This window comes from Micromesistius poutassou (genome assembly GCF_964030765.1).
Source record: "Micromesistius poutassou genome assembly, chromosome: 3".
Lineage (NCBI taxonomy): Eukaryota > Metazoa > Chordata > Actinopteri > Gadiformes > Gadidae > Micromesistius > Micromesistius poutassou.
In genome coordinates this window covers 10176603-10204444 of record NC_140273.1, presented here as the reverse complement: position 1 = coordinate 10204444, position 27842 = coordinate 10176603, and the positions used below count along the sequence as shown (strand labels likewise).

At 42.4% G+C, this 27842-nt stretch overlaps 1 protein-coding gene and 1 pseudogene across 2 annotated transcripts; one reads left to right on the top strand and one right to left on the bottom strand.

Moving 5' to 3' along the window:
* Positions 1 to 78: 78 nt before the first annotated feature.
* On the bottom strand, positions 79 to 7580 carry LOC311340572 (B-cell receptor CD22-like; the record flags this gene model as incomplete). Its single annotated transcript, XM_084465432.1, has 5 exons — positions 79 to 149; positions 3676 to 3936; positions 4069 to 4284; positions 4474 to 4845; positions 7526 to 7580. The coding sequence occupies 5 exons, from the start codon at positions 7578 to 7580 to the stop codon at positions 79 to 81; spliced, it is 975 nt and encodes a 324-aa protein (XP_084321558.1).
* Positions 7581 to 8717: 1137 nt separating this feature from the next.
* LOC311340571 (B-cell receptor CD22-like) lies at positions 8718 to 26082 on the top strand (annotated as a pseudogene). Its single transcript has 7 exons — positions 8718 to 8772; positions 11454 to 11820; positions 12006 to 12221; positions 12354 to 12614; positions 16161 to 16227; positions 25443 to 25564; positions 26063 to 26082. The product of its transcript is annotated as a B-cell receptor CD22-like (transcript).
* Positions 26083 to 27842: the final 1760 nt, after the last annotated feature.

The window sequence follows — 27842 nt, the reverse complement described above, 5'->3', positions numbered from 1 at the left end:
AGACTGGCCTGGTGAGACTTCTTCTATCGGGAGAATTAATAAAAGGATGGTTGAGTCAAAAGTCTTCATTCCTGTTCCTCACCTCCTCCTCCTCAACCGTCTCTGCTGCCTCCCCCAGGCCAGATGCTTCTCTGGAGGCCCTTGTTCTTCTGGTAAGAGAACAGAGATAAAGAAGAAACAGAAGTGAATGGAAAATGAGAGAGAGGAAGAGAGAGGCACACAGAGAGAGAGAGAGAGTGACAGAGAGAATGAGAGAGTTAGCAAGACAGAGAGAGAGCTAGAGAGAGGCAGAGAGAGGGGGGGACAGAATATCTCACCTAATGAAGAGAAAAACAAGGAGTATTGCTGCCAATGAAACCACAACGATTCTGACAATGACGGTGATCCGTGATGACAGTGTCTCTGGAAAAAACAGATATGAATTCATACACTGGCTGGGCTAGTTATTCTAATGCTAAGGCTTGATCACTGCAGCTTCGAGTGTATCAGGTATCATGATAAAGGAACAATGTGCAATTTGGAATGAGCAGGACAACTGAGTTTCTTCTGCAAGCAAATGGAATTTTTGGCATTGAAGGTGTAAATAGCCAAGTCCCTCTCCATGACTGTTGTCAGGTGCTATAGGCCTCCATCTGCCATCAAGGATGCATTTTCGTCCTTGAAGCATCTTTTGTCCAAATGAAATTATAATGAACTTTTAATGACTGGAGATCTGAATTGGGACTGGCTAAATGCAGTTTTGGATTAATTCAAATCTTTCTGTGACTCTATTAATCTTAGCCAGCTGGTCAACCTACCTACAAGGCCAAATCTTAAAAGTTCTGATAAGTCCACATTGATTGGTCTAATTCTAACAAATGTTCCTCATAAATTTTCATCATTGGGAGACTTCTGCAATGATTTGAGTGATCATTGTGTTGTTGCTACTTGCAGGGACACTAAAATCCCCAAATGTAAACCATGCATTATTTTCAAAAGGAATTCAAAACATTTTAATGAACAAGCTTATCATCATGACTTGTCTTTGGTTAATTGGGGGCATATAGGTCTGTTGCCAGAAGTTGAGCTAACTTGGACATTCTTTAAGGAACATTTTATGAATATTGTAAATAAACATGCTCCTATCAGGAAATTCAGGGTGAAGGGACGAGAAAACCCCTGGTTTTCCCCAGAGTTGTCAGATACGTCCATCAACGTAATGTGGCACGGGCCAAAGCCAGAAATAGTGATTTTGCCTCTCACTGGTCTGTTTTCAGGCAACTAAGGAACAAATGCACTTCTCTTATCAAAAAGGCAAAATCTGAATATTACTTGTCTGTCACAACTGAGAACCTCAATAATCCTCAGAAAAAGTCTTTATCTGTAATTAAAAGTCCTCAGGCTCTTCCGACATTTGTTCTAAAAGACTCCCAGTCCGAGTCTATGATAAATCTGAGGTCCTAAATTGCTTTGGGGGGGGGGGGATTATCAATAATAGAAAATGCGCAGATCATTTTCTTTCTAGTATGCTCGTGCCGCCCCCCCTGTAATGCCGCCCCGGGCGGCTGCCTGGGTCGCCCGTACCTAAATCCGCCACTGGTGACAGGACTCTGTGTATTAAATATGATGGTCTGTGTTCTGAATTTGTTAATGTCCACAAGGGTGTGCCGCAAGGTTTGGTATTAGGACCCCTCCTGTTCATTATGTACATTAATGAGTTGGGAAAAAATGTGTTTGATGCTAACATGCATTTTTATGCCGATGACAGTTATTTGCTGTTTTGGATCGACTCATGCTAAAGCTGTTGAATCTCTGCAGAGAGCTTTTGATGTGGTCCAGCATACACTCCTGCAGCAAAAACTAGTCCTCAATGCTGACAAGACTAAACTAATGCTGTTTTCAAAAACTAAGAAATTACCTCAAATTGTCCCCACAGTGTCCACTCTTGAGGGAAATGTCATAGAGGTGGTTCATATGTACAAATACCTTGGTGTCTTGCTTGATGACTCCCTCACCTTCAAGCCCCATATTGACAATATTGTGAAGAAACTCTAACTTAAATTGGGTTTCTTCTTCCGAAATAAGTTTGGTTTCTCTTTTGAGGTGAAAAGGCGGCTTGTCACTGCGACTTTTTTATCCATTTTAGATTATGGGAACCTGGTGTATATGAATGCCTCAGCTAAGTATCTATGCAAGATTGACGCTGTTTATCATGCATCGCTGAGGTTTATTACTAACTGTGGAGCCCTGACCCATCATTGTGAATTGTATTCTCGAGTGGGATGGCCTTCTTTGTCCACCAGGAGGCTGGGACACTGGTGCACTTTTATATGCAAGGCCATGCTTGGACTATTACCCTCCTACATCTGTAATCTAATCACACGGAGAAGTGTTGATTCTTATGGTTTGCGTTCAAATGATCAGTTGTTGCTGTCTGTTCCATTTGCCCGCACAGAATTGGGAAAAAGGGCTTTCATGTACTCTGCTTCTACATGGAACATGCTGCAAAAAGACTATAACGGAATATATGGAACTGTCTTTGAATGCTTTTAAATCCCGGCGCACTTGAGAGAGCACTTGAGACGACCTCCTTTACAATTTTAATTGCTGTGTGTATGTTGTAACTGTAACTTTTGCTGCCCTTTTTGCTGCCTCTTGGCCAGGACTCCCTTGAAAAAGAGGTTTTTAATCTCAATGGGACTTTCCTGGTGAAATAAAAGTTAAATAAAAATAAAAATTCAGCGCCATTAAAGTCAGCTGTTGACGATCTGATGATCTTACTTCCTTCAGACTTCCTTCAGACAATCCCGTTTGTTATGTTACGTGTCTTTTGTGCAACAATAACAATATATCAATAAATAAACAATGAATCCCCTACCAAAATGGTTCATTCTCCTGAATATCCCTACAAATTATATTTTGAGATCGCACACATTTCATTTCGGGAGCATATGCCCTTGTTAGGGGAGCAGGACGAGCGAACCCAAACGCAGGACACAGGGAGGCGGAGACAGGGTGAAAGGAAGTGGGATTTATTGGAACCAAGGGGTAGTCAGGCAGGCAAGGGTCCGGCAACGGGCAGGCAGTCAGGCAGGCAAGGGTCCGGCGACAGGCGGGAGGTCAGGCAGGCAAGGGTCCGGTAACGGGCAGGCGGTCAAGCAGGCAAGGGTCCGGCGGCAGGCGGGTGGTCAGGCAGGCGAGGGTCCGATAACGGGCAGGCGGTCAAGCAGGCAAGGGTTCGGCGACAGGTGGGTGGTCTGGCAGGCAGGTGTTCGGCAACGGTAGACAGAACGGAGAAGAGGACAGGAAAAAGGTTTACGAGGAAGTCAGGGAAACTGAACTGACTCAAATAATGCTGGTAGGACCGATACGAACTTGGTAGTTGTATATGACGAACTGGCGCTGGCTGATAGAAGATCACCGACTGAAGTAGGGAATGGAGATTGCAGATTGCAGACAGTGTGTGTTGGGAGAATGAGGACCAGTGGCGACAAGCGGCCACTAGATGGGGGTGTTGGATACATTCAGTAGCAAATGTGTGTGTGTGTGTGTGTGTGCGCGTGTGTGTGTGTGTGTGTGTGTGTGTGTGTGTGTGTGTGTGTGTGTGTGTGTGTGCGTGTGTGTGTGTGTGTGTGTGTGTGTGTGTGTGTGTGTGTGTGTGTGTGTGTGTGTGTGTGTGTGTGTGTATGAAATTACCTGTCACACGAATGGACAACAAGGTGGAATTGTGACGTCCAATTGCATTACGGGTTTGGCAGTAATAGTTTCCTTCCAGCTCAGATGTGATATTAGTGATGGTGTAGTTCTGTCCTGATTGTCCCACTGAGTCATTATGTTCCTTGAACCAGGTGTAGTCAGCAGCTGGGTTGGCATCACTGCTGCAGCTCAGAGTTACTGAGCTGCCCTCCTCTATTTCACCAGAGGGACTCACGGTCACTGAGGGGGTCTTTGGAGCGTCTGTTAGAAGTTAAAGTAATTAATTAAAACTCAACCGTTTGAGTGCATCCATAGTACATCTACATGTAGCTCTGACCCTAAAAGGTCTGCAATACTGTTATCATGTCAGTGTAGTGTGTGGAGTTGTCTTACACACTAAAGGAGAGCGGAGATGTTCGTATCCTTTAACGGCACATTCATAGTTGTCTTCAGAACTAATGTTGCCTTTGTAGTACATTCCCTGTTCTACATGCGTTCCATTCCTGAACCAGATGTAGGTAAAACCACCAGCTAGACTACACGTACTGTTGCATATCATGTTTGCCCTGGTAGGATCAGTAGAGGAAGGGAAGGACACCTTCACCTGGTCTGAGAATGAAATAAACAGTTAATTACAATAATTAATATTACACACATAACAAACCTGCAAGAACACAACCACAAACACACAAATAATTCAGACAGTCACTGACACACACACACACACACACACACACACACACACACACACACACACACACACACACACACACACACACACTAGTTATCAAAGTTTACCTGTCACAGATAACATCACTCCAGGGACTCCACTCCTCTTCCCTCCTTCTATGTTTGTTATGAACCTGAACTTGTACTCAGCAGAGTCATTCTGTCTCAGGTCTTTGATTCTCAGAGTACACATTCCATTACAGCTGGACGAGGTACATCTTATATTTCCACAGCTGTATTCAACACGATCTGCATAGTCTGCATCAGTGATCAGATTAACTGGCTTATCTATCTCTCCTTTAGTAAACCACAGTGTTGTGACTTTGGGGTGGCCATTGTTAGGGAATTTATAGGTGCAGTTGATGTCAACTGTTGATTCTCTTAAAGCGCAGACATTACTAGGTTTGTAAGTAACTCTGTAGTTCTCATTACCCTGTAGCACTGAAAAAGAACAACACACAAACAAGACACAGGTGGTTCAACTGAAGAAATGCATGATCACAAGATACAGAAAGAGATGGAGGCTGTTGGGTGGAGCTGGAATCAACAGATTCTTGACCACTGAGCTGTGAGAGGAACGTTTTAGAGCATCATGAGACCAACATTATACAGCTAATGATAGAGCTAGTGATACAGCTAGCGGTAGAGCTAGTGACACAGATAGTGACACAGCTAGTGATAGATCTACTGATAGAGCTAGCAATACAGCTAATGATAACTAACCAAGCAGAGAGATCGGTAATTTACAGATGTAAACTAAGATACATGCTTTGTTCATTGACATTCAACATTAAAAAAAATGGTGCAAGCGTGGATGGGCTCATTATGGAACTATTGGAATGCAATTATATTATTGTAAGGACAGAGGTCAAAAGTTAGGAATGGAAATTAATTTCATAAATGTAAGTAATTTTGAAATATTCCACCAGAGGGGAGCACTGAGAGAAGGAGGTCGCATGAGGTGACGGTGATTTAATTGATTCACGCTTCCGGGTGTGCGGACTTTGTTTAAGATATGTTGAATGGGTGAGACAAAGGACCAAACAAACTAAACTGGGTGTGCATCAATGTAAAGATGACCGCATAGAGGCTATTGGAATGTATATGGTATATTTGATTATTTTGAATTGTTGGGAGATAAAAGGTGGCAAATGCGATGCAAAAAAAAAATATATAGGCCTATATTACATGAAACTGATGATAATGTTGACTATGTTAATACTGTATACAGTGGCAGACTCAGACTGTTTGAAGGGCAGGGGCGAAAAATAAAAAGGGCACATTCTGCACAACATGGGGCACCACCAGCACGCAAAAAGCTATGATGCATCATGTAGCCTATGATGAAATAGTCCTCATCCTCATTAAGATTATACGGAAGAGGATTAGGGCCACATAAAAAAAACAATTTTGTTCTGACCTTATTCTCAGAATTCTGAGAAAAAAAGTCAAAATTCTGAGATTAAAGTCTTTGAAGTCTAAGGAATTCTGAGAATTAAGTCAGAATTCTGACTCTATTCTCAGAATTCAGACTTTTTTTTCAGAATTACATAGTTCTGACTTTAAAATCAGAACTCAATTTAATCTCAGAATTCAGACTTTTTCTCAGAATTCTGAGATTAAAGTCAGAATTGTGACTTTAAACTCTTGCTCTAGAGGGCACATCATCATAATTGATTGTATGAAGGGGCACCCTAGAGGGTACTCAATAATTTTTATTGAGTGAAGGGCAGTCAATAAGGCACTTCCTCTCGTTTTCACCGCTCTAGAGGGCACTTAAGCAACACTTTCAACTATGGAGGCACCAGACGGGCAGAAGGGCACAAGAAGGGCACTCATTAAGGCACGTTATCAAATTTTCTTGTTCTAGAGGGCACATCATCATAATTTGTTGTGTGAAGGGGCCCTAGAGGGCACCCAATAATTTTTTGCACATGTAAAGGGCAGCCAATAAGGCACTTCCTCTCGTTTTCGCCGCTCTTGAGGGCACTTTAGCGTGCTTTTGCTTTTTGTGGTTGCCCCCCCTGCCCCCCCCCCCCCCCTGAGTCCGCCACTGACTGTGTATTCACTTTCTCTTTTCTTCCGATAAGTTTTATTGAAAGGTTTTCAACCTTGCAACCTGATGACAACCTGCTGAAAACACTTCCAACTAGCAGTCTTGAAAAACTTGGAAAATAAACAAAAGAAGTTGTCAAAGGGAACGAGTTGTGCACTGCATAGGCTACTATGTTGTCCTCTATGCCATTTTCGGCTTAAGGCAGACATTGAGGCAGAAAAGCCTGGAGAAACTGACAATATTATCGAGACAAACGATGTGGCTCCGCCGAATATTATTAATTTCGATATTGTACAAAATATTGTTTTTATGATATGAAATGATTCAAGATAGATATTTACATTGTTTTATCAAAAATACCAAAATAGGACATGTATATTATTGTATTTGGACGTTTTTTATCCTACTTCCACAATCTTCGTTTTGTCCATAAAGTTAGTCACAATTTAATGGAAATCAATATAAATCCATGCATATCCTTTTTAACAAAAACCACAATAACTTTTGAAATATTCAGCATAGACACACCAAACATATTCTAGTAATAACTGCTATTCTTCAACATCCTTTGTTTTGTACTTGAAGCATATTCAAAGTTATATCAAATATCAAAATCAAGTGAGTAGGTAGCTTTAAATAGCCTAATATGAAGTGCAATATATTTGCACAAATTCTATGTACCAATAGAATATTTTTGCTTTGGTTTCATGTATCCTTGTTGAAAATTGATATGTTTTTGAGATTGTATCGTTAAAGTAACTTCACCCTTTAGAAAGCAATGTTAACTTCTGACCTAATTCAGACTTTAAACAACTGGACGTTGTTTCAAAAATTTAGTAACTCTTGTAAATATTTCAGATTAGCAACCAGGAAGTGCAAACAATCTTTAATGTGATCTCAAATGCTATATATATTCCGTCAAATATTTCACACAGTACTCTGATTAAAAAAAATCATTAAAACAGGCTTTGGTTTCCCTCTCCTCATTACAGTTGCTTGGTTTTCATGTTAATCAGAGAAACAGTTCAATTGCATGTAGAACTGCTGCAATTTAAATGTACCAACCTGATAATGACAGAAGGAAAGCTAGAAATCCTCTTGCTGCTGATCTTGAATTCATAGTTAGTCCTGTCCTCTATCACTTGGCTGTTGTAGGGAGATATTTCAACTCACCTGCAGTTAAAATAAACTTAAAAAGTACATACAAATAATAAATACATTTGTTTATATAATTGTGTTAAGCAGTGGAATGAAAGTTAAGGAAATGAAACATCTTACTGTAGAAGAGAGAGCTGGTCTGGCAAAGTCTGTCGCATGCCAAAAAGCTAGTTTTTTTTTTTTTTCTAAAAGCTAGTTGAAGAAATACCAACAAACATAAAAATACTTCCTTCCTCTTCACACCATGATCAGACTGACTTATTGGGAACAAGTGGGCTTGTTGCACAGAAGTTTAAGACCACAATGACCAGTACAAATTTCCTTCTTGTTCTCTATTTTTTCTATGAATCTTCTCTCCTTCGTCTCCACACACACACACACACACACACACACACACACACACACGCTTTTTTAGTAGTCTTTTTTCATAATATCAATTAATTAGTATTGCTCTTAATCACAGTTAGTCCCAAAGGGTGTAACCGGCCCATTTTATAGGACAATAAATACTGGCCAAGTCTAATGTCTACTGTTACTGGTGTACACCACTAATGTACAGTCCCATTTTACCACGGAAGAGATTGAGGTTGGGTCACTTTAATATTTGTAGTATACATAATATATAGTGTGTGTGTGTGTGTGTGTGTGTGTGTGTGTGTGTGTGTGTGTGTGTGTGTGTGTGTGTGGAGTGTGTGGAGACGAAGGAGAGAAGATTCATAGAAAAAATAGAGAACAAGAAGGAAATTTGTACTGGTCATTGTGGTCTTAAACTTCTGTGCAACAAGCCCACTTGTTCCCAATAAGTCAGTCTGATCATGGTGTGAAGAGGAAGGAAGTATTTTTATGTTTGTTGGTATTTCTTCAACTAGCTTTTAGAAAAAAAAAAAAAACTAGCTTTTTGGCATGCGACAGACTTTGCCAGACCAGCTCTCTCTTCTACAGTAAGATGTTTCATTTCCTTAACTTTCATTCCACTGCTTAACACAATTATATAAACAAATGTATTTATTATTTGTATGTACTTTTTAAGTTTATTTTAACTGCAGGTGAGTTGAAATATCTCCCTACAACAGCCAAGTGATAGAGGACAGGACTAACTATGAATTCAAGATCAGCAGCAAGAGGATTTCTAGCTTTCCTTCTGTCATTATCAGGTTGGTACATTTAAATTGCAGCAGTTCTACATGCAATTGAACTGTTTCTCTGATTAACATGAAAACCAAGCAACTGTAATGAGGAGAGGGAAACCAAAGCCTGTTTTAATGATTTTTTTTAATCAGAGTACTGTGTGAAATATTTGACGGAATATATATAGCATTTGAGATCACATTAAAGATTGTTTGCACTTCCTGGTTGCTAATCTGAAATATTTACAAGAGTTACTAAATTTTTGAAACAACGTCCAGTTGTTTAAAGTCTGAATTAGGTCAGAAGTTAACATTGCTTTCTAAAGGGTGAAGTTACTTTAACGATACAATCTCAAAAACATATCAATTTTCAACAAGGATACATGAAACCAAAGCAAAAATATTCTATTGGTACATAGAATTTGTGCAAATATATTGCACTTCATATTAGGCTATTTAAAGCTACCTACTCACTTGATTTTGATATTTGATATAACTTTGAATATGCTTCAAGTACAAAACAAAGGATGTTGAAGAATAGCAGTTATTACTAGAATATGTTTGGTGTGTCTATGCTGAATATTTCAAAAGTTATTGTGGTTTTTGTTAAAAAGGATATGCATGGATTTATATTGATTTCCATTAAATTGTGACTAACTTTATGGACAAAACGAAGATTGTGGAAGTAGGATAAAAAACGTCCAAATACAATAATATACATGTCCTATTTTGGTATTTTTGATAAAACAATGTAAATATCTATCTTGAATCATTTCATATCATAAAAACAATATTTTGTACAATATCGAAATTAATAATATTCGGCGGAGCCACATCGTTTGTCTCGATAATATTGTCAGTTTCTCCAGGCTTTTCTGCCTCAATGTCTGCCTTAAGCCGAAAATGGCATAGAGGACAACATAGTAGCCTATGCAGTGCACAACTCGTTCCCTTTGACAACTTCTTTTGTTTATTTTCCAAGTTTTTCAAGACTGCTAGTTGGAAGTGTTTTCAGCAGGTTGTCATCAGGTTGCAAGGTTGAAAACCTTTCAATAAAACTTATCGGAAGAAAAGAGAAAGTGAATACACAGTCAGTGGCGGACTCAGGGGGGGGGGGGGGGGCAGGGGGGGCAACCACAAAAAGCAAAAGCACGCTAAAGTGCCCTCAAGAGCGGCGAAAACGAGAGGAAGTGCCTTATTGGCTGCCCTTTACATGTGCAAAAAATTATTGGGTGCCCTCTAGGGCCCCTTCACACAACAAATTATGATGATGTGCCCTCTAGAACAAGAAAATTTGATAACGTGCCTTAATGAGTGCCCTTCTTGTGCCCTTCTGCCCGTCTGGTGCCTCCATAGTTGAAAGTGTTGCTTAAGTGCCCTCTAGAGCGGTGAAAACGAGAGGAAGTGCCTTATTGACTGCCCTTCACTCAATAAAAATTATTGAGTACCCTCTAGGGTGCCCCTTCATACAATCAATTATGATGATGTGCCCTCTAGAGCAAGAGTTTAAAGTCACAATTCTGACTTTAATCTCAGAATTCTGAGAAAAAGTCTGAATTCTGAGATTAAATTGAGTTCTGATTTTAAAGTCAGAACTATGTAATTCTGAAAAAAAAGTCTGAATTCTGAGAATAGAGTCAGAATTCTGACTTAATTCTCAGAATTCCTTAGACTTCAAAGACTTTAATCTCAGAATTTTGACTTTTTTTCTCAGAATTCTGAGAATAAGGTCAGAACAAAATTGTTTTTTTTATGTGGCCCTAATCCTCTTCCGTATAATCTTAATGAGGATGAGGACTATTTCATCATAGGCTACATGATGCATCATAGCTTTTTGCGTGCTGGTGGTGCCCCATGTTGTGCAGAATGTGCCCTTTTTATTTTTCGCCCCTGCCCTTCAAACAGTCTGAGTCTGCCACTGTATACAGTATTAACATAGTCAACATTATCATCAGTTTCATGTAATATAGGCCTATATATTTTTTCTTTGCATCGCATTTGCCACCTTTTATCTCCCAACAATTCAAAATAATCAAATATACCATATACATTCCAATAGCCTCTATGCGGTCATCTTTACATTGATGCACACCCAGTTTAGTTTGTTTGGTCCTTTGTCTCACCCATTCAACATATCTTAAACAAAGTCCGCGCACCCGGAAGCGTGAATCAATTAAATCACCGTCACCTCATGCGACCTCCTTCTCTCAGTGCTCCCCTCTGGTGGAATATTTCAAAATTACTTAAATTTATGAAATTAATTTCCATTCCTAACTTTTGACCTCTGTCCTTACAATAATATAATTGCATTCCAATAGTTCCATAATGAGCCCATCCACGCTTGCACCATTTTTTTTAATGTTGAATGTCAATGAACAAAGCATGTATCTTAGTTTACATCTGTAAATTACCGATCTCTCTGCTTGGTTAGTTATCATTAGCTGTATTGCTAGCTCTATCAGTAGATCTATCACTAGCTGTGTCACTATCTGTGTCACTAGCTCTACCGCTAGCTGTATCACTAGCTCTATCATTAGCTGTATAATGTTGGTCTCATGATGCTCTAAAACGTTCCTCTCACAGCTCAGTGGTCAAGAATCTGTTGATTCCAGCTCCACCCAACAGCCTCCATCTCTTTCTGTATCTTGTGATCATGCATTTCTTCAGTTGAACCACCTGTGTCTTGTTTGTGTGTTGTTCTTTTTCAGCGCTACAGGGTAATGAGAACTACAGAGTTACTTACAAACCTAGTAATGTCTGCGCTTTAAGAGAATCAACAGTTGACATCAACTGCACCTATAAATTCCCTAACAATGGCCACCCCAAAGTCACAACACTGTGGTTTACTAAAGGAGAGATAGATAAGCCAGTTAATCTGATCACTGATGCAGACTATGCAGATCGTGTTGAATACAGCTGTGGAAATATAAGATGTACCTCGTCCAGCTGTAATGGAATGTGTACTCTGAGAATCAAAGACCTGAGACAGAATGACTCTGCTGAGTACAAGTTCAGGTTCAAACATAGAAGGAGGGAAGAGGAGTGGAGTCCCTGGAGTGATGTTATCTGTGACAGGTAAACTTTGATAACTAGTGTGTGTGTGTGTGTGTGTGTGTGTGTGTGTGTGTGTGTGTGTGTGTGTGTGTGTGTGTGTGTGTCAGTGACTGTCTGAATTATTTGTGTGTTTGTGGTTGTGTTCTTGGAGGTTTGTTATGTGTGTAATATTAATTATTGTAATTAACTGTTTATTTCATTCTCAGACCAGGTGAAGGTGTCCTTCCCTTCCTCTACTGATCCTACCAGGGCAAACATGATATGCAACAGTACGTGTAGTCTAGCTGGTGGTTTTACCTACATCTGGTTCAGGAATGGAACGCATGTAGAACAGGGAATGTACTACAAAGGCAACATTAGTTCTGAAGACAACTATGAATGTGCCGTTAAAGGATACGAACATCTCCGCTCTCCTTTAGTGTGTAAGACAACTCCACACACTACACTGACATGATAACAGTATTGCAGACCTTTTAGGGTCAGAGCTACATGTAGATGTACTATGGATGCACTCAAACGGTTGAGTTTTAATTAATTACTTTAACTTCTAACAGACGCTCCAAAGACCCCCTCAGTGACCGTGAGTCCCTCTGGTGAAATAGAGGAGGGCAGCTCAGTAACTCTGAGCTGCAGCAGTGATGCCAACCCAGCAGCTGACTACACCTGGTTCAAGGAACATAATGACTCAGTGGGACAATCAGGACAGAACTACACCATCACTAATATCACATCTGAGCTGGAAAGAAACTATTACTGCCAAACCCGTAATGCAATTGGACGTCACAATTCCACCTTGTTGTCCATTCGTGTGACAGGTAATTTCATACACACACACACACACACACACACACACACACACACACACACACACACACACACACACACACACACACACACACACACACACACACACACACACACACACACACACACGCACACACACACACACACACACACACACACACACACACGCGCACACACACACACACACACACACACACACACATTTGCTACTGAATGTATCCAACACCCCCATCTAGTGGCCGCTTGTCGCCACTGGTCCTCATTCTCCCAACACACACTGTCTGCAATCTGCAATCTCCATTCCCTACTTCAGTCGGTGATCTTCTATCAGCCAGCGCCAGTTCGTCATATACAACTACCAAGTTCGTATCGGTCCTACCAGCATTATTTGAGTCAGTTCAGTTTCCCTGACTTCCTCGTAAACCTTTTTCCTGTCCTCTTCTCCGTTCTGTCTACCGTTGCCGAACACCTGCCTGCCAGACCACCCACCTGTCGCCGAACCCTTGCCTGCTTGACCGCCTGCCCGTTATCGGACCCTCGCCTGCCTGACCACCCGCCTGCCGCCGGACCCTTGCCTGCTTGACCGCCTGCCCGTTACCGGACCCTTGCCTGCCTGACCTCCCGCCTGTCGCCGGACCCTTGCCTGCCTGACTGCCTGCCCGTTGCCGGACCCTTGCCTGCCTGGCTACCCCTTGGTTCCAATAAATCCCACTTCCTTTCACCCTGTCTCCGCCTCCCTGTGTCCTGCGTTTGGGTTCGCTCGTCCTGCTCCCCTAACAAGGGCATATGCTCCCGAAATGAAATGTGTGCGATCTCAAAATATAATTTGTAGGGATATTCAGGAGAATGAACCATTTTGGTAGGGGATTCATTGTTTATTTATTGATATATTGTTATTGTTGCACAAAAGACACGTAACATAACAAACGGGATTGTCTGAAGGAAGTCTGAAGGAAGTAAGATCATCAGATCGTCAACAGCTGACTTTAATGGCGCTGAATTTTTATTTTTATTTAACTTTTATTTCACCAGGAAAGTCCCATTGAGATTAAAAACCTCTTTTTCAAGGGAGTCCTGGCCAAGAGGCAGCAAAAAGGGCAGCAAAAGTTACAGTTACAACATACACACAGCAATTAAAATTGTAAAGGAGGTCGTCTCAAGTGCTCTCTCAAGTGCGCCGGGATTTAAAAGCATTCAAAGACAGTTCCATATATTCCGTTATAGTCTTTTTGCAGCATGTTCCATGTAGAAGCAGAGTACATGAAAGCCCTTTTTCCCAATTCTGTGCGGGCAAATGGAACAGACAGCAACAACTGATCATTTGAACGCAAACCATAAGAATCAACACTTCTCCGTGTGATTAGATTACAGATGTAGGAGGGTAATAGTCCAAGCATGGCCTTGCATATAAAAGTGCACCAGTGTCCCAGCCTCCTGGTGGACAAAGAAGGCCATCCCACTCGAGAATACAATTCACAATGATGGGTCAGGGCTCCACAGTTAGTAATAAACCTCAGCGATGCATGATAAACAGCGTCAATCTTGCATAGATACTTAGCTGAGGCATTCATATACACCAGGTTCCCATAATCTAAAATGGATAAAAAAGTCGCAGTGACAAGCCGCCTTTTCACCTCAAAAGAGAAACCAAACTTATTTCGGAAGAAGAAACCCAATTTAAGTTAGAGTTTCTTCACAATATTGTCAATATGGGGCTTGAAGGTGAGGGAGTCATCAAGCAAGACACCAAGGTATTTGTACATATGAACCACCTCTATGACATTTCCCTCAAGAGTGGACACTGTGGGGACAATTTGAGGTAATTTCTTAGTTTTTGAAAACAGCATTAGTTTAGTCTTGTCAGCATTGAGGACTAGTTTTTGCTGCAGGAGTGTATGCTGGACCACATCAAAAGCTCTCTGCAGAGATTCAACAGCTTTAGCATGAGTCGATCCAAAACAGCAAATAACTGTCATCGGCATAAAAATGCATGTTAGCATCAAACACATTTTTTCCCAACTCATTAATGTACATAATGAACAGGAGGGGTCCTAATACCAAACCTTGCGGCACACCCTTGTGGACATTAACAAATTCAGAACACAGACCATCATATTTAATACACAGAGTCCTGTCACCAGTGGCGGATTTAGGTACGGGCGACCCAGGCAGCCGCCCGGGGCGGCATTACAGGGGGGGCGGCACGAGCATACTAGAAAGAAAATGATCTGCGCATTTTCTATTATTGATAATCCCCCCCCCCCCAAAGCAATTTAGGACCTCAGATTTATCATAGACTCGGACTGGGAGTCTTTTAGAACAAATGTCGGAAGAGCCTGAGGACTTTTAATTACAGATAAAGACTTTTTCTGAGGATTATTGAGGTTCTCAGTTGTGACAGACAAGTAATATTCAGATTTTGCCTTTTTGATAAGAGAAGTGCATTTGTTCCTTAGTTGCCTGAAAACAGACCAGTGAGAGGCAAAATCACTATTTCTGGCTTTGGCCCGTGCCACATTACGTTGATGGACGTATCTGACAACTCTGGGGAAAACCAGGGGTTTTCTCGTCCCTTCACCCTGAATTTCCTGATAGGAGCATGTTTATTTACAATATTCATAAAATGTTCCTTAAAGAATGTCCAAGTTAGCTCAACTTCTGGCAACAGACCTATATGCCCCCAATTAACCAAAGACAAGTCATGATGATAAGCTTGTTCATTAAAATGTTTTGAATTCCTTTTGAAAATAATGCATGGTTTACATTTGGGGATTTTAGTGTCCCTGCAAGTAGCAACAACACAATGATCACTCAAATCATTGCAGAAGTCTCCCAATGATGAAAATTTATGAGGAACATTTGTTAGAATTAGACCAATCAATGTGGACTTATCAGAACTTTTAAGATTTGGCCTTGTAGGTAGGTTGACCAGCTGGCTAAGATTAATAGAGTCACAGAAAGATTTGAATTAATCCAAAACTGCATTTAGCCAGTCCCAATTCAGATCTCCAGTCATTAAAAGTTCATTATAATTTCATTTGGACAAAAGATGCTTCAAGGACGAAAATGCATCCTTGATGGCAGATGGAGGCCTATAGCACCTGACAACAGTCATGGAGAGGGACTTGGCTATTTACACCTTCAATGCCAAAAATTCCATTTGCTTGCAGAAGAAACTCAGTTGTCCTGCTCATTCCAAATTGCACATTGTTCCTTTATCATGATACCTGATACACTCGAAGCTGCAGTGATCAAGCCTTAGCATTAGAATAACTAGCCCAGCCAGTGTATGAATTCATATCTGTTTTTTCCAGAGACACTGTCATCACGGATCACCGTCATTGTCAGAATCGTTGTGGTTTCATTGGCAGCAATACTCCTTGTTTTTCTCTTCATTAGGTGAGATATTCTGTCCCCCCCTCTCTCTGCCTCTCTCTCTGTCTTGCTAACTCTCTCATTCTCTCTGTCACTCTCTCTCTCTCTCTGTGTGCCTCTCTCTTCCTCTCTCTCATTTTCCATTCACTTCTGTTTCTTCTTTATCTCTGTTCTCTTACCAGAAGAACAAGGGCCTCCAGAGAAGCATCTGGCCTGGGGGAGGCAGCAGAGACGGTTGAGGAGGAGGAGGTGAGGGACAGGAATGAAGACTTTTGACTCAACCATCCTTTTATTAATTCTCCCGATAGAAGAAGTCTCACCAGGCCAGTCTCTGTGTGGGACCTGTGTTGACCCAAACTAAAGCTGATGTATAAGACTAAACTATCATGGTGCAGGTCATGTTCCTACCCTCCCCTATGGTCACCAGATAATGGTACAGGTCATTCTATGTTCCTCCCCTATGGTCATGTGACATTTTTTAATTGTAATATTCCCTAGTGATACATTTTTACTGTAATACTCTCACTTAGCCATATCCAGTAGCACCAAGCATAGTTTAGAGTTGATTTCCCCTCACAATCGCCAGAGGGCAGCACTGAACACATTTGACAAAGTTACGAAACATTTACACTAGGGGCAGCAACGGACACACAGAGGAAGTGGGAAAACCATAGATGAAAGGGGGCGGGCTTTTAAAGCCACAGAGCACGCCCACCTTTTACCTTCTTATTTAACTCGGACTCCGCCAGTTTAGATTCAGAATCTCTCAGCAGCGTATCCTGGATGCTAAGCTCTGAGACGCTCCGCGCGTGTTATTTACCATTCCTCTCCTTTTGTTTCATAGACGATAGACAATAGACCAATAACCTTAACCAAATAAAGTGAGTTAAAAGCGATCCTGTCTCGGCGGCCTTTCCTGGACCAAAATCCACAACAGTCACCAGATAATGGTATAGGTCATTCTTTGTTCTTCCCCTATGGTCACCAGATAATGGTACAAGTCATTCTATGTTCATCCTGTATGGTCACCAGATGATATGGCAGATAGAATTGGATTTTAGGTGCCAATATGTTTTGTTTCCCGAGTAACTCTAGGCTGTGTGAAAACAAACAGATGTCAACATTGGTCACCACAAGGTTTGACAAATTAACCAAAAACCAAAATGTACTCTTGTTTCCTCTCTCCTGCTCAGACAGTTCCTGTTCCTGTGTATGAAAACATAGCAGCTCTGACCAATAGCTCCGCCCCTTCAGCACAGAGAGAACCAATAGAGCTCCAGGAACTGCCTTGTCCAATCAGATCAGAGACAGAAGGTCGTGTACTCTGTGGTCAACTGTAAAAGACGCAACGCTGTGGCTGAGTAAGCTTCTCTTGGGATTTCTATATAGAGTATAGAGTATGGACCAGGGGTTTTCAAAGTGTGAGAAAGCCCCCCCTCAGAGAACAAATAAACAGATGCCCCCCCCCCCCCCCAAAAAAAATAGTTCTTTTACACATTTTAAACATATTTTTTTAAACATTTCAAACACCTCTGTGGGTTTTCAAAGATATTTTTGTCCTTTACACATCTTAAAGATATTTTTGAAAAAAAAACATCTCTGTGTGTTTTTAAAGATATTCAAATTATTTTACACATTTTTAACAACTTTTTAAAAACATTTCAAACATCTCTGTGAATTTTTAAAGATCTTTTTGTTCTTTTACACATTTTAAACTTATTTTAAAACATTTTAACGTCTTTATCTGTGTAAAAAAACTATCTGTAAACTGCCAGTTTAGCCTCTTTCTTATCATCCTCCTTCTTCTTTCTTTTTGGCTCACCACTACTTTAGTGGGAGCAATGAGTTTGCGTCTTTGATGCGCACAGGTGGCTTTTTATTTTTTTTATTTTTTTTTTTTTTCATGTCGCCTGATAGGGGAGGCGCACCCTACAGTTTGAAAAACCCTGGTATAGAGTGTAGAGACTTCAGCCTCCCAGTGGGACTAAAGCACATGTCTTCAAGATAAATTTACAAGACAGATAAAGAAAGCATCTCAGAATTGTACACCATATCCAATAATACACAGCATAGTGGTATTGAGCATGAAGCTTTGGCTTGGAAGGTCCTCACTCAACCATAGAAGGAAGTCAACCTGAATGAGTTACTACTACTATTAGCAATAATAATAAAGCTATACAGAGAAGTGAACCAGCAAGAGTCAGCCTACTGTCAGCTCTGATGCTAAACAAGAGAATTGCTTTAGGTCTGACATAGAGAACCATATGCAGTGAGATTGTCTTCTAGCAATGTACAGCCATACATGTGATGGTTTTCTGCATATTTTATCTCATGTTATAGCACTTAATTTCTTTATGTGCTGAATACCTCCAACCAGATCCTTGATTTTTTTATGTTCCACTCTCATTAACTTCTCATAACGTAACGTAAAGATTGTGATATTTGCATGTTAACATTGGAGCTGCCAGATTTGTAAGCCAGTATTTCGATTTCTACAATGTGGGCTTTTGAGACTGTAACTGTGATTAAGAGCGATACCAATAAAATATTTCTCAGTGTCGACAGACGGACTATTATTTTTTATGACAATTGATTTGCTGTTAATTGTAGGTGCATTATATACACTAAAGATATTCAGAACATACATTCATACAATTAAGTAATTGTTTGAGGGAGTTAAAGTTGAAGTGATGAGTTAAAAATAATACACATGCTTAGAGAAAAGTACCAGGGTGAGGTAGTTCTCTAAGGAAAGGAATACATATCGTTCTACTCAGGCCTGTGTGCTGTGTAGAAAACTATTTAAAAGTTGTATGTTGTAAGCTGAAAATATGATTTCATCCTGTCTTGTCAACAAACTATTCAAAAAGTTTAAGTATGAAGTAAGTACAGAAATCTGTCAAATAAAAAAGGAAGAAGAAAGAGAAGTAGATAAAGATAAAACAGCAAAATATAAAACAAGAAGGAACTATGTGCCATTGTGGTCTTAAGGTTATTCATTGCTCCAGGCCTGGAAGTTCAAAGTTCTTGTTAATACTGATAATTATGGTAAGAGGAGGAAGGTTTGAAAGTTTTATTTTTTTTGTTAAGCTTAGTATATGTTGAACGGGCATACATACACCAGACCAGACCAGCTTTCTATTTTACAGTAAGACCATGTACTTTGTTTTTACTTTAATTTCACTGTTTAGCAAATATATTGATGGCTACAAATCCTATTAAGATAAGTATTGTGGTTTTCTCAGCTAAAATGCTATTAACAATGTTTTTTACAAACTGATGTATTTCTCCTTTTATGTACTTTCGATTTTTTTTTTTTTTACCTGCAGGTGAGTTTAAATATCTCTCCAGAACAACAAAGTGTGAAAGGAGAGGACTAGAGAACTATGAATTTGCCATTTCTAGCAATCCTTCTGTCATTACCAGGTACATTTACTTTGTGAATGTTATGATATTTTAGTCCCGGGAAGGCCACCGAGACAGGATCGCTTTTAACTCACTTTATTTGGTTAAGGTTATTGATCTATTGTCTATCGTCTATCGTCACGGAGGCAAGGATGCAGTACGAGCCAGTTACTTTATTGGCGCACTATAAACACACTGAATAGCCAGACCTCCGCAGCCAATCACCGAACCCCGCAGTAGTGACAGTCCAACACAGTTGAGCACCGAGTGCTCAATCCAATACACCACAGGTGCGTTTGACAGTTTGTTACTCCCAATCGTGAATAAACAAGCTCCTGTCAGGAAGTTAACGGTGCGAAACGCCATGTGTCCTTGGTTAGATCAGGAACTTAAAGCACACATGATGGAGAGGGATAGAGCCAAGGCAGATGCAATACAATCTGGTGGTGAACGAGAATGGAGTATGTATTTGTAAACTAAGAAACTTTGTAACAATGTGGAATAAAACCAAAAAGAAGATGTATTATCATACGAGAATTAGCAATAGTAGTATAGAGGGATTATCAGTCTACGTCACTCTACGTCACTCCCAGCTCTACTGCGCATGTCGTTTGCAGAAAGAGTCGAGCGCACAATCATGTCTTGTTGTGCTGTTGGTTGCACAAACCGTTTTAATAAGATAAACAAAATGTGGAAGTTCTATCAGATACCATCAACTCGCACCCCATTTAAGGCAAACAGGAGACGTCTTTGGTTACAAGCTATCAGAGGAAGTGATTGAATTGAATGAGCAGATGATTAAAAATGCAACAATCTGCACAATGACCCAGACGTTATACATCTCCGTCCTCTTCCCTTGTCTTTCACTAGGCAGCATCTTGGTCTTCAGAGTCACAAAGTTTTCAATTTTGTAATCATGTATGTCCTGAACATGATTGTCTGTGACATAGCTGTAGGCATCCAGTGTCGTGTAGGACTTCAAGCTCTCTCGGGAATAGAGACTTGGTGTCTCGATCAGGTATGAATGGATGTCCGGCCACTGAAGTCGGGGCCACTTTAGTTAACACCGCAGAAAAACGTTTCACTGGTTGCCATGGTTATCTCTGTGTGGTTAACTTGCAGTTGCGGTGTTAACTAGCGATGTTGTCAGCTTACTACAACAGTTTATCAGAGAGTGATAAAATTGGTTATGCAGATAAATTAACATTAGTGAATGGGATACGTCTTAATGACTGATGGGCAAAAATAACCCACGGACACATTACATTATGAATATAGTCAACTCTGGGCCCAAATCTAATAAACACAACACACCACACATTCAAGAGGGTCAAGATGACCCTCGAGCCCCCCTATTAGTCTGCAGAGAACACTCACAGCCACAGCTGGATGGCCAGGACACACATATCACACAGAAAGACAACACAACCCGGAGGCTCAGGGACAAGAGAACCCTCTATAACCCACACAAAGTCTAACACACACACCTGGCTAGGAAAGATACTATAAGTTTCACATGCACCGGATCACGGGGTGCTCTTCTGAAGCAGAACTTCCACGGAGGCGGAGCTCCAGACGACCTCAGCGCTGTTAGGGGACGTAGAATATTCGATCTCTCACGCTTTATGAATCAGTATTACCTTTGCCACTTTATTCAATAAATCCGAGACCCTCGTGCTGACAGACTTTATTACCTCTCCAGCTCATTTTCTCTGGTCAAGTAACTAGGCAGACTGTTTTTCCCAACAAATTGGTGACCCCGACGTGATTTTCTTTCTGATTGGACTACAACTGGGAAAACCACAGAGGACGGAGAGGGGCACGCCCTGGGACCCCGGAGCACCACCGATTCCTGCAGTCTCACCTCGGGCGCCCAAACAAAAGGTAGGCAGAACCCGTTGATAAAATCCGAATTCTGCATAGTTATATAGGAACCACATTAGGAGATGAGACTGTAGGAATGGTTTTCTACAGGGCATCCCACGGGGATAAAGCTGAGTGTAAAGTAGAGTTAACCTGTAAAAACCCGATTGACCCTAAACGCGTGACGCACAAATACTGGCTCGCTGCATGGTGAAATAATACCCTCGAGGCCTAGGGCCTATAACGATCGGGCATAGTGACACAATACTCCCGATGGCCAAGGTAGGGCCTATAACGATCGGGCATGGTGATACAATACTCCCGATGGCCATAAGATGAGAGGAAAAGATACCTAGGCTATATATGAGAGAGACCTAGAGGGAATACCCGGGCTTTATATGAGACCCGGAGGAGATGTATATGACAACGATGATGGGAGTTTTAGGGACCCTCACGGGCGTCCCATGTGACGCCCCCCCCCTCCCGCTAGTAAAGTTTGCTATGCGTTGCTGTGCGTGAACCCGCGACCGTGGAGGTAGGGACACCCCTCTTCGTTCGTCTGTGTCCCCCTTCCCGGGTCTGGGGTTTGCTATGCGTTGCTGTGCGTGAACCCGTTCGCGGGAGTTTTAGGGACGCTCATGGGTGTCCCGCGTGACGCCCCCCCCTCCCGCTAGTAAAGTTTGCTATGCGTTGCTGTGCGTGAACCTGCCCCCGAGAATGGGGACACAGACGAACGAAGAGGGGTGTCCCTACCTCCGCGGTCGCGGGTTCACGCACAGCAACGCATAGCAAACTTTACTAGCGGGAGGGGGGGGGCGTCACATGGGACGCCCGTGAGGGTCCCTAAAACTCCCGCGAACGGGTTCACGCACAGCAACGCATAGCAAACCCCGGACGTGGGAAGGGGGGACACATGCGAACGTGGACGAACGTCCCTATATTTATTGCTTCAGCGGGGCCTATAACAATCGGGCATGGTGATACAATACTCCCGATGGCCAAGGTAAATAAGGCTCGCTGCATGGTGAAAAGAATACCCTCGAGAACCTTGATAAGTGGATTTGAGGTGCCTGAAAAAGCACGATAAATAATCGTTATTTGGGCCATATATTCATTGCATATGCGGGGACTGACGGACAAACACATGGACTGACGCAGATTAGGGATAGCCGAGGCCCACCGTCCCTCACCTTTACACACGGGACAATCACTCCAAATTGAAAAAAATAATAATAATAAAAAGAAAATGCTTTACCGGCACACATGCGACAAATCACTACTAAAATCAATTGGTTAATTATTCGAAGAGTCCATACGAAACAAGGGAAAGCAGGATTTAGCTGCCAGGCAACAAATAGCTGGAATAAACTCCCTGAGGATTTAAGAGGGGCCCCGACTCTGACAACTCTTAAAGGTGCGGTGTCTTGTATTGTCCTGCTGGATTTTCTTGTGGGGGTTGGTTTTTACCGGTTTTCGCATGAGAATCCAGCAGGACCCTATTTTTCAAACACGGCGTACTGCACTATAAAGCACCAACTGAAGAATTTTAGGTTTGATTTAGCCTTCTGCTAAATCTTAAATCTACAATGGGTCTATTTTTATTTGTTAAAAAAAAAAAAAAAAAAAACGTGTACGTGTGTGTCAGTGTAGGAGCGAGAATGTGCGTTTGTGTGAGTGTGCGAGTGTGTGTCAGTGTGCATGAGTCAGAAAGAGACCAAGGGACAGTGTGTGAGCGTGTATAGGAGAAACTGAGAGCGAGTGTGTGTGTCAGTGAGAGTGTGTGCGTGTATGCGTTTGCGTAAAAGACAGCTCGAGAAGGAGGAAAAGAGGCTGTGTGTGCGTCACTGAGTGTGTGTTCGTTGGGGGAAGAGAGACAGAGAGTGTGTGGGAACTGACCCTATGCCTAAAAAAGGTAGTCCCCGTCTGCCATATTTGTAGTTCTCCCATGCCATAGATTTGTAGTCCCTGTCCGCCATATTTGAAGTTTTCCCATTTGACAAATTTGTAGTCAGCAGCAAGGACAGTAGAGATAAGAGGGGAATGCAGCCTGTGAGGGAGTCACAGGGAGACAGGCAGAGAGATTTAGAGGTTATTATCTAGACTCCATAACATGAACAATTAGCATTTAAAGTTGTCCATAGCATGCGCACCGCTCGTCCACAGAAGTCCAGGGGTCAACCAGCACTGGGGACTCTTTTTAAGAGTTCAGGGAAAATCCTCTCTCACCAATCTGAGCAGAAGGACCCACCCTAAAAGGACTCTGCACAGTTCAACAGACCTGACAAGGTTTAAGTACCAAAAAGACAGCACAAATTTTTTTTTTATTATTCCCTGAGGGATTGCAGTAATAATAGACATTATATTAAAATTGATCATAGAATCTAGACAGAGAAAGGCCGGGTAGTAGGCCTCATCAGGGCCACTGAGATAAGGGAGGTTACTCCCCTGCGCAGAGTGTTGGAACACACAAGGTGGTTCTGAAAGCATATTTCAGATGAAACAATAGAGTTAATAAGGAAATGGTCTTTACTATAACTAATTACAATTACATTTGTGTCAACTAAATTGTAAAAGATGTTCTGATATTCACATTATGGCTAAAGGGGAATACATATCAGTCACATACAAAATAATAATGTTACTGCAATTGAAGTTAAGAGTGTTGTTATTAACCAAGTGATTTAACCTAAAAGAATACAGATAAACAATAAGTGTCATGCGACTTGAAAATTAATATTATTATTTTCACACTGGAAAGGATAATTGAAAAAATATGGATATTATAAGGATAAGAATGAATAAAAATACATAAAATAAAACGTAATCTTAAAAACCTGTACAAGTAGGACAATTAGATTGATTATGGATTGGATGGATTAGCGCTACATCTGATGGGAAGGGATCTAATGTACAAGCTAGGTTCTCAATTTACATTCGGAAGTAATGGGTTTACATTTCAAATGCCACTACTACTGCTGTTACGCCTTCATAACATGTTAACATTTGATAACATTTTACTTCTCACTCCAACAGAAAGTTACTTTCTGATTGGCCCCATCATCCGCCCACTTACACACACAGGGTAACCGCCCTGATGTGTCTCCATTAGACACACACTTGGCTGCATGAGTAGCTGGGGCTGAGGACTCTGTCGCCATCCCTCCACTTCGCAATCTATTCCACCTAATGGATGGAAATTGATTGTATCCCAGGCACGGCATCCTGCAGTAAGCCAGTATGGAAGGCTGGTTAGCCAACGACGGGTTAGATCCCACCTTGAAACCAGGGACAACCTAAGGCAGGCACAGTCACGATTACTTGGCAGAGTCACTGTGAGCATTGAAGTGACGAGCTGCAACCATCATAGGAAGAGCCAGGTGGGGTGAAAAGTGGAGGAGGAACAGGAGTCAGATATGTTGGCTCAGGAAGCGGAAGTGGTGGACTCAGAATGAGACATGTCGCGTTTTCGTTTATAAAATGGTATATACTAACTCAAGTTACGTTTTCGGTTTAGTGCATAACTTTGTTAATTTCGGGAACAGTTTGGTTTACGGCGGCTGATGGTAAACCCACTAATATCGACCTTTGGTTTTGGATATACTGGCTTTGATTTCCCTTCCCACCAGATTGGTTTCATTTAAAGGTTGTTAAGGTTAGGGACATCAAGGTTGGTTGCACCAATGACGTTTTTGGGTTTGCTTATCATTTAATAAGCAAGGAGGGAATTAGTGAGAAATTAGAGAAAAGTGTGGATACTGTAATCAAACTTTTGACTTAATTGACTTGTGTAGATGCACTACCACTAGCACTAATGAGTTATCACATGCATGCTAGTAGAATGATGCATCTAACCCCGCATGAAATGCTTACGGGTCGACCCATACCTTCACCTATTATTCAAGGCCCCATAAGGGACCTCCATTAGAGCAATAAGAAATAGAATTAAGAAAATATGTTTGACCACTAACTGCTTTACATAAGTTTATATTCCAACAATAGAAACACAAGTTCCAGAGCGTGAGGAGGAGCCAGATGCAGAGACGCCCAGAGCCGACCAGCCGAGCCAGGATTTGATTTTGATTTGATTTGTTTTGTTGTATCGACACACACTTACACACACATGAAAAGACAAAAGAATACAATTGAGGATTGAAACACAAAAGTCCCAGTCTTATTTCCATTGTGGTCCCCAACAGGAGCAACAGCCACATGATGAGGCTGAAGCTGGCGAGCCTCCTCCTGATCCTCTACGGGTTTTGGCAGATCCCACTGTCCCAAAGACGGATCCAGAGGAAGGATGAAACCAAACTCCAGAGGGGTCGGTGTCCAGAGTGCTGGCAGGGTTACAGGCCCTCGAAAACAAATCGAGAGACACCGACCCCCTCCCTACTCCAAAGCGGTTCCCCTCATGCCCCTGATGGATTTCCCTGACCAGCTTGACCAGGTCGGTCAAGAAGGACACCTGGGAACCGCAACCCTTGGCTATGGGTACGACCTCCCCTACCCACAGCTCCCCCCCCCATTCCCAGTCCCCGCCCCTCCCCCTACCTGTGAAGTGCTAGTAACCTCTCCAGGTGGGCAGCCCCCATTCCCAGTCCCAGCCCCCCCCCCCTCCCCCTACCTGTGAAGTGCTAGTAACCTCTCCAGGTGGGCAGCCCCCATTCCCAGTCCCAGCCCCCCCCCCCCCTCCCCCTACCTGTGAAGTGCTAGTAACCTCTCCAGGTGGGCAGCCCCCATTCCCAGTCCCAGCCCCCCCCCCCTCCCCCTACCTGTGAAGTGCTAGTAACCTCTCCAGGTGGGCAGCCCCCATTCCCAGTCCTCACCGCCATCCGCTAACCCATACTCCCATGTGTCTCCCTGGCAGGGGCTAATGAAGGATGTCCCCCAGTGGCGTAAATATCGACGGTGCAACCGGTGCAGCTGTCCGGGGCCCAGACGCCGTCAGGGGCCCATGGAGGAATAAAAAAAATAAATTAAAAAAAATATTGCTTTTGTGAATGAAATAGCTCGGGGGCGGTTAGTTACCGACCCGGTCCTTCTGTGTCATTGTGCAAAGGGGTGCTCGCAATGTAAGGCCGGGGTGGATGCCACCCCCTAGGAAGGGTGTGTATGGCATACTCATGTCCGAAGCATGAGTAGCGTTTCTCCCACGTGGTTCCCCATACACCCGGCCAAGCGAGATATTAGGATCCCATGCTCATGGTTGCTTATTTTTTATGGTCAAGTTTGTCGTCTTTCTGTGATAATAATGATGCTACAAGCGCTGAGGTCCAACCCCCTCGTGTCCCTAGTAAGTGAAGCCGTCTAGCGACGGGTTGAGGGGGATAGCTGTTTTTATTTTATTTATTTATTTTTTATTTATTTATTTATTTTTTATATGGTCGAGTTTGTCGTTATTTTTATGTTAAGTGAAAGTCGTCTAACGACGACTTGAGGGGAATATGATGGGCAAAAATAACCTAACGGACACATTACATTACGACTCTCAACGATACTCAACTCTGGGCCTAAATCTAATAAACACAACACACCACACATTCAAGAGGGTCAAGATGACCCTCGAGCCCCCCTATCAGTCTGCGGAGAACACTCACAGCCACAGCTGGATGGCCAGGACACACATAGGCCTATCACACAGAAAGACAACACAACCCGGAGGCTCAGGGACAAGAGAACCCTCTATAACCTACACAAAGTCTAACACACACAGCTGGCTAGGAAAGATACTATAAGTTTCACATGCACCGGATCACGGGGTGCTCTTCTGAAGCAGAACTTCCACGGAGGCGAAGCTCCAGACGACCTCAGCGCTGTTAGGGGACGTAGAATATTCGATCTCTCACGCTTTATGAATCAGTATTACCTTTGCCACTTTACTCAATAAATCCGAGGCCCTCGTGCTGACAGACTTTATTACCTCTCCGGCTCATTTTATCTGGTCAAGTAACTAGGCAGACTGTTTTTCCCAACATGACCCATACGCGTTAGGGGCAAGTGAGTGGATAAATGATGAGGAAAAAGTGGCCCCGACTTCAGTGGCCGGACATCCATTCATACCTGATCGAGACACCAAGTCTCTATTCCCGAGAGAGCCTTAAGTCCTACAGGACACTGGATGCCTACAGCTATGTCACTAGCTATGGGGCACTGGGGACGGGGGGGATATGTCCCCCTCAGATTCATAGATTCAGATTCATATCCCCCCCCCCACTCTGTCCCTACATAAGGCGACAAACACCGCCGGTAAAACGGAGGATTAATGTTCCGTTAGTTCGACTAATTTACATGCAGCGCGCATTGAGAGCCCGGCGTTTGTGTCTGGGAGCACTCCCAGACCCCCCCCCCCCCCCCACACTCTGTCCCTACATAAGGCGACAAACACCGCCGGTAAAACGGAGGATTAATGTTCCGTTAGTTCGACTAATTTACATGCAGCGCGCATTGAGAGCCCGGCGTTTGTGTCTGGGAGCACTCAACTTTGAGGTTACGTTGTTCCGGGCTCCAAGTTCCGACTTTCAGTGCAACTCGAACACACCATAAGGCACGACTCTCACTCCCCAGGGTCCTAAAGAGGAACTTGTAGCTCAGCTGCGCTT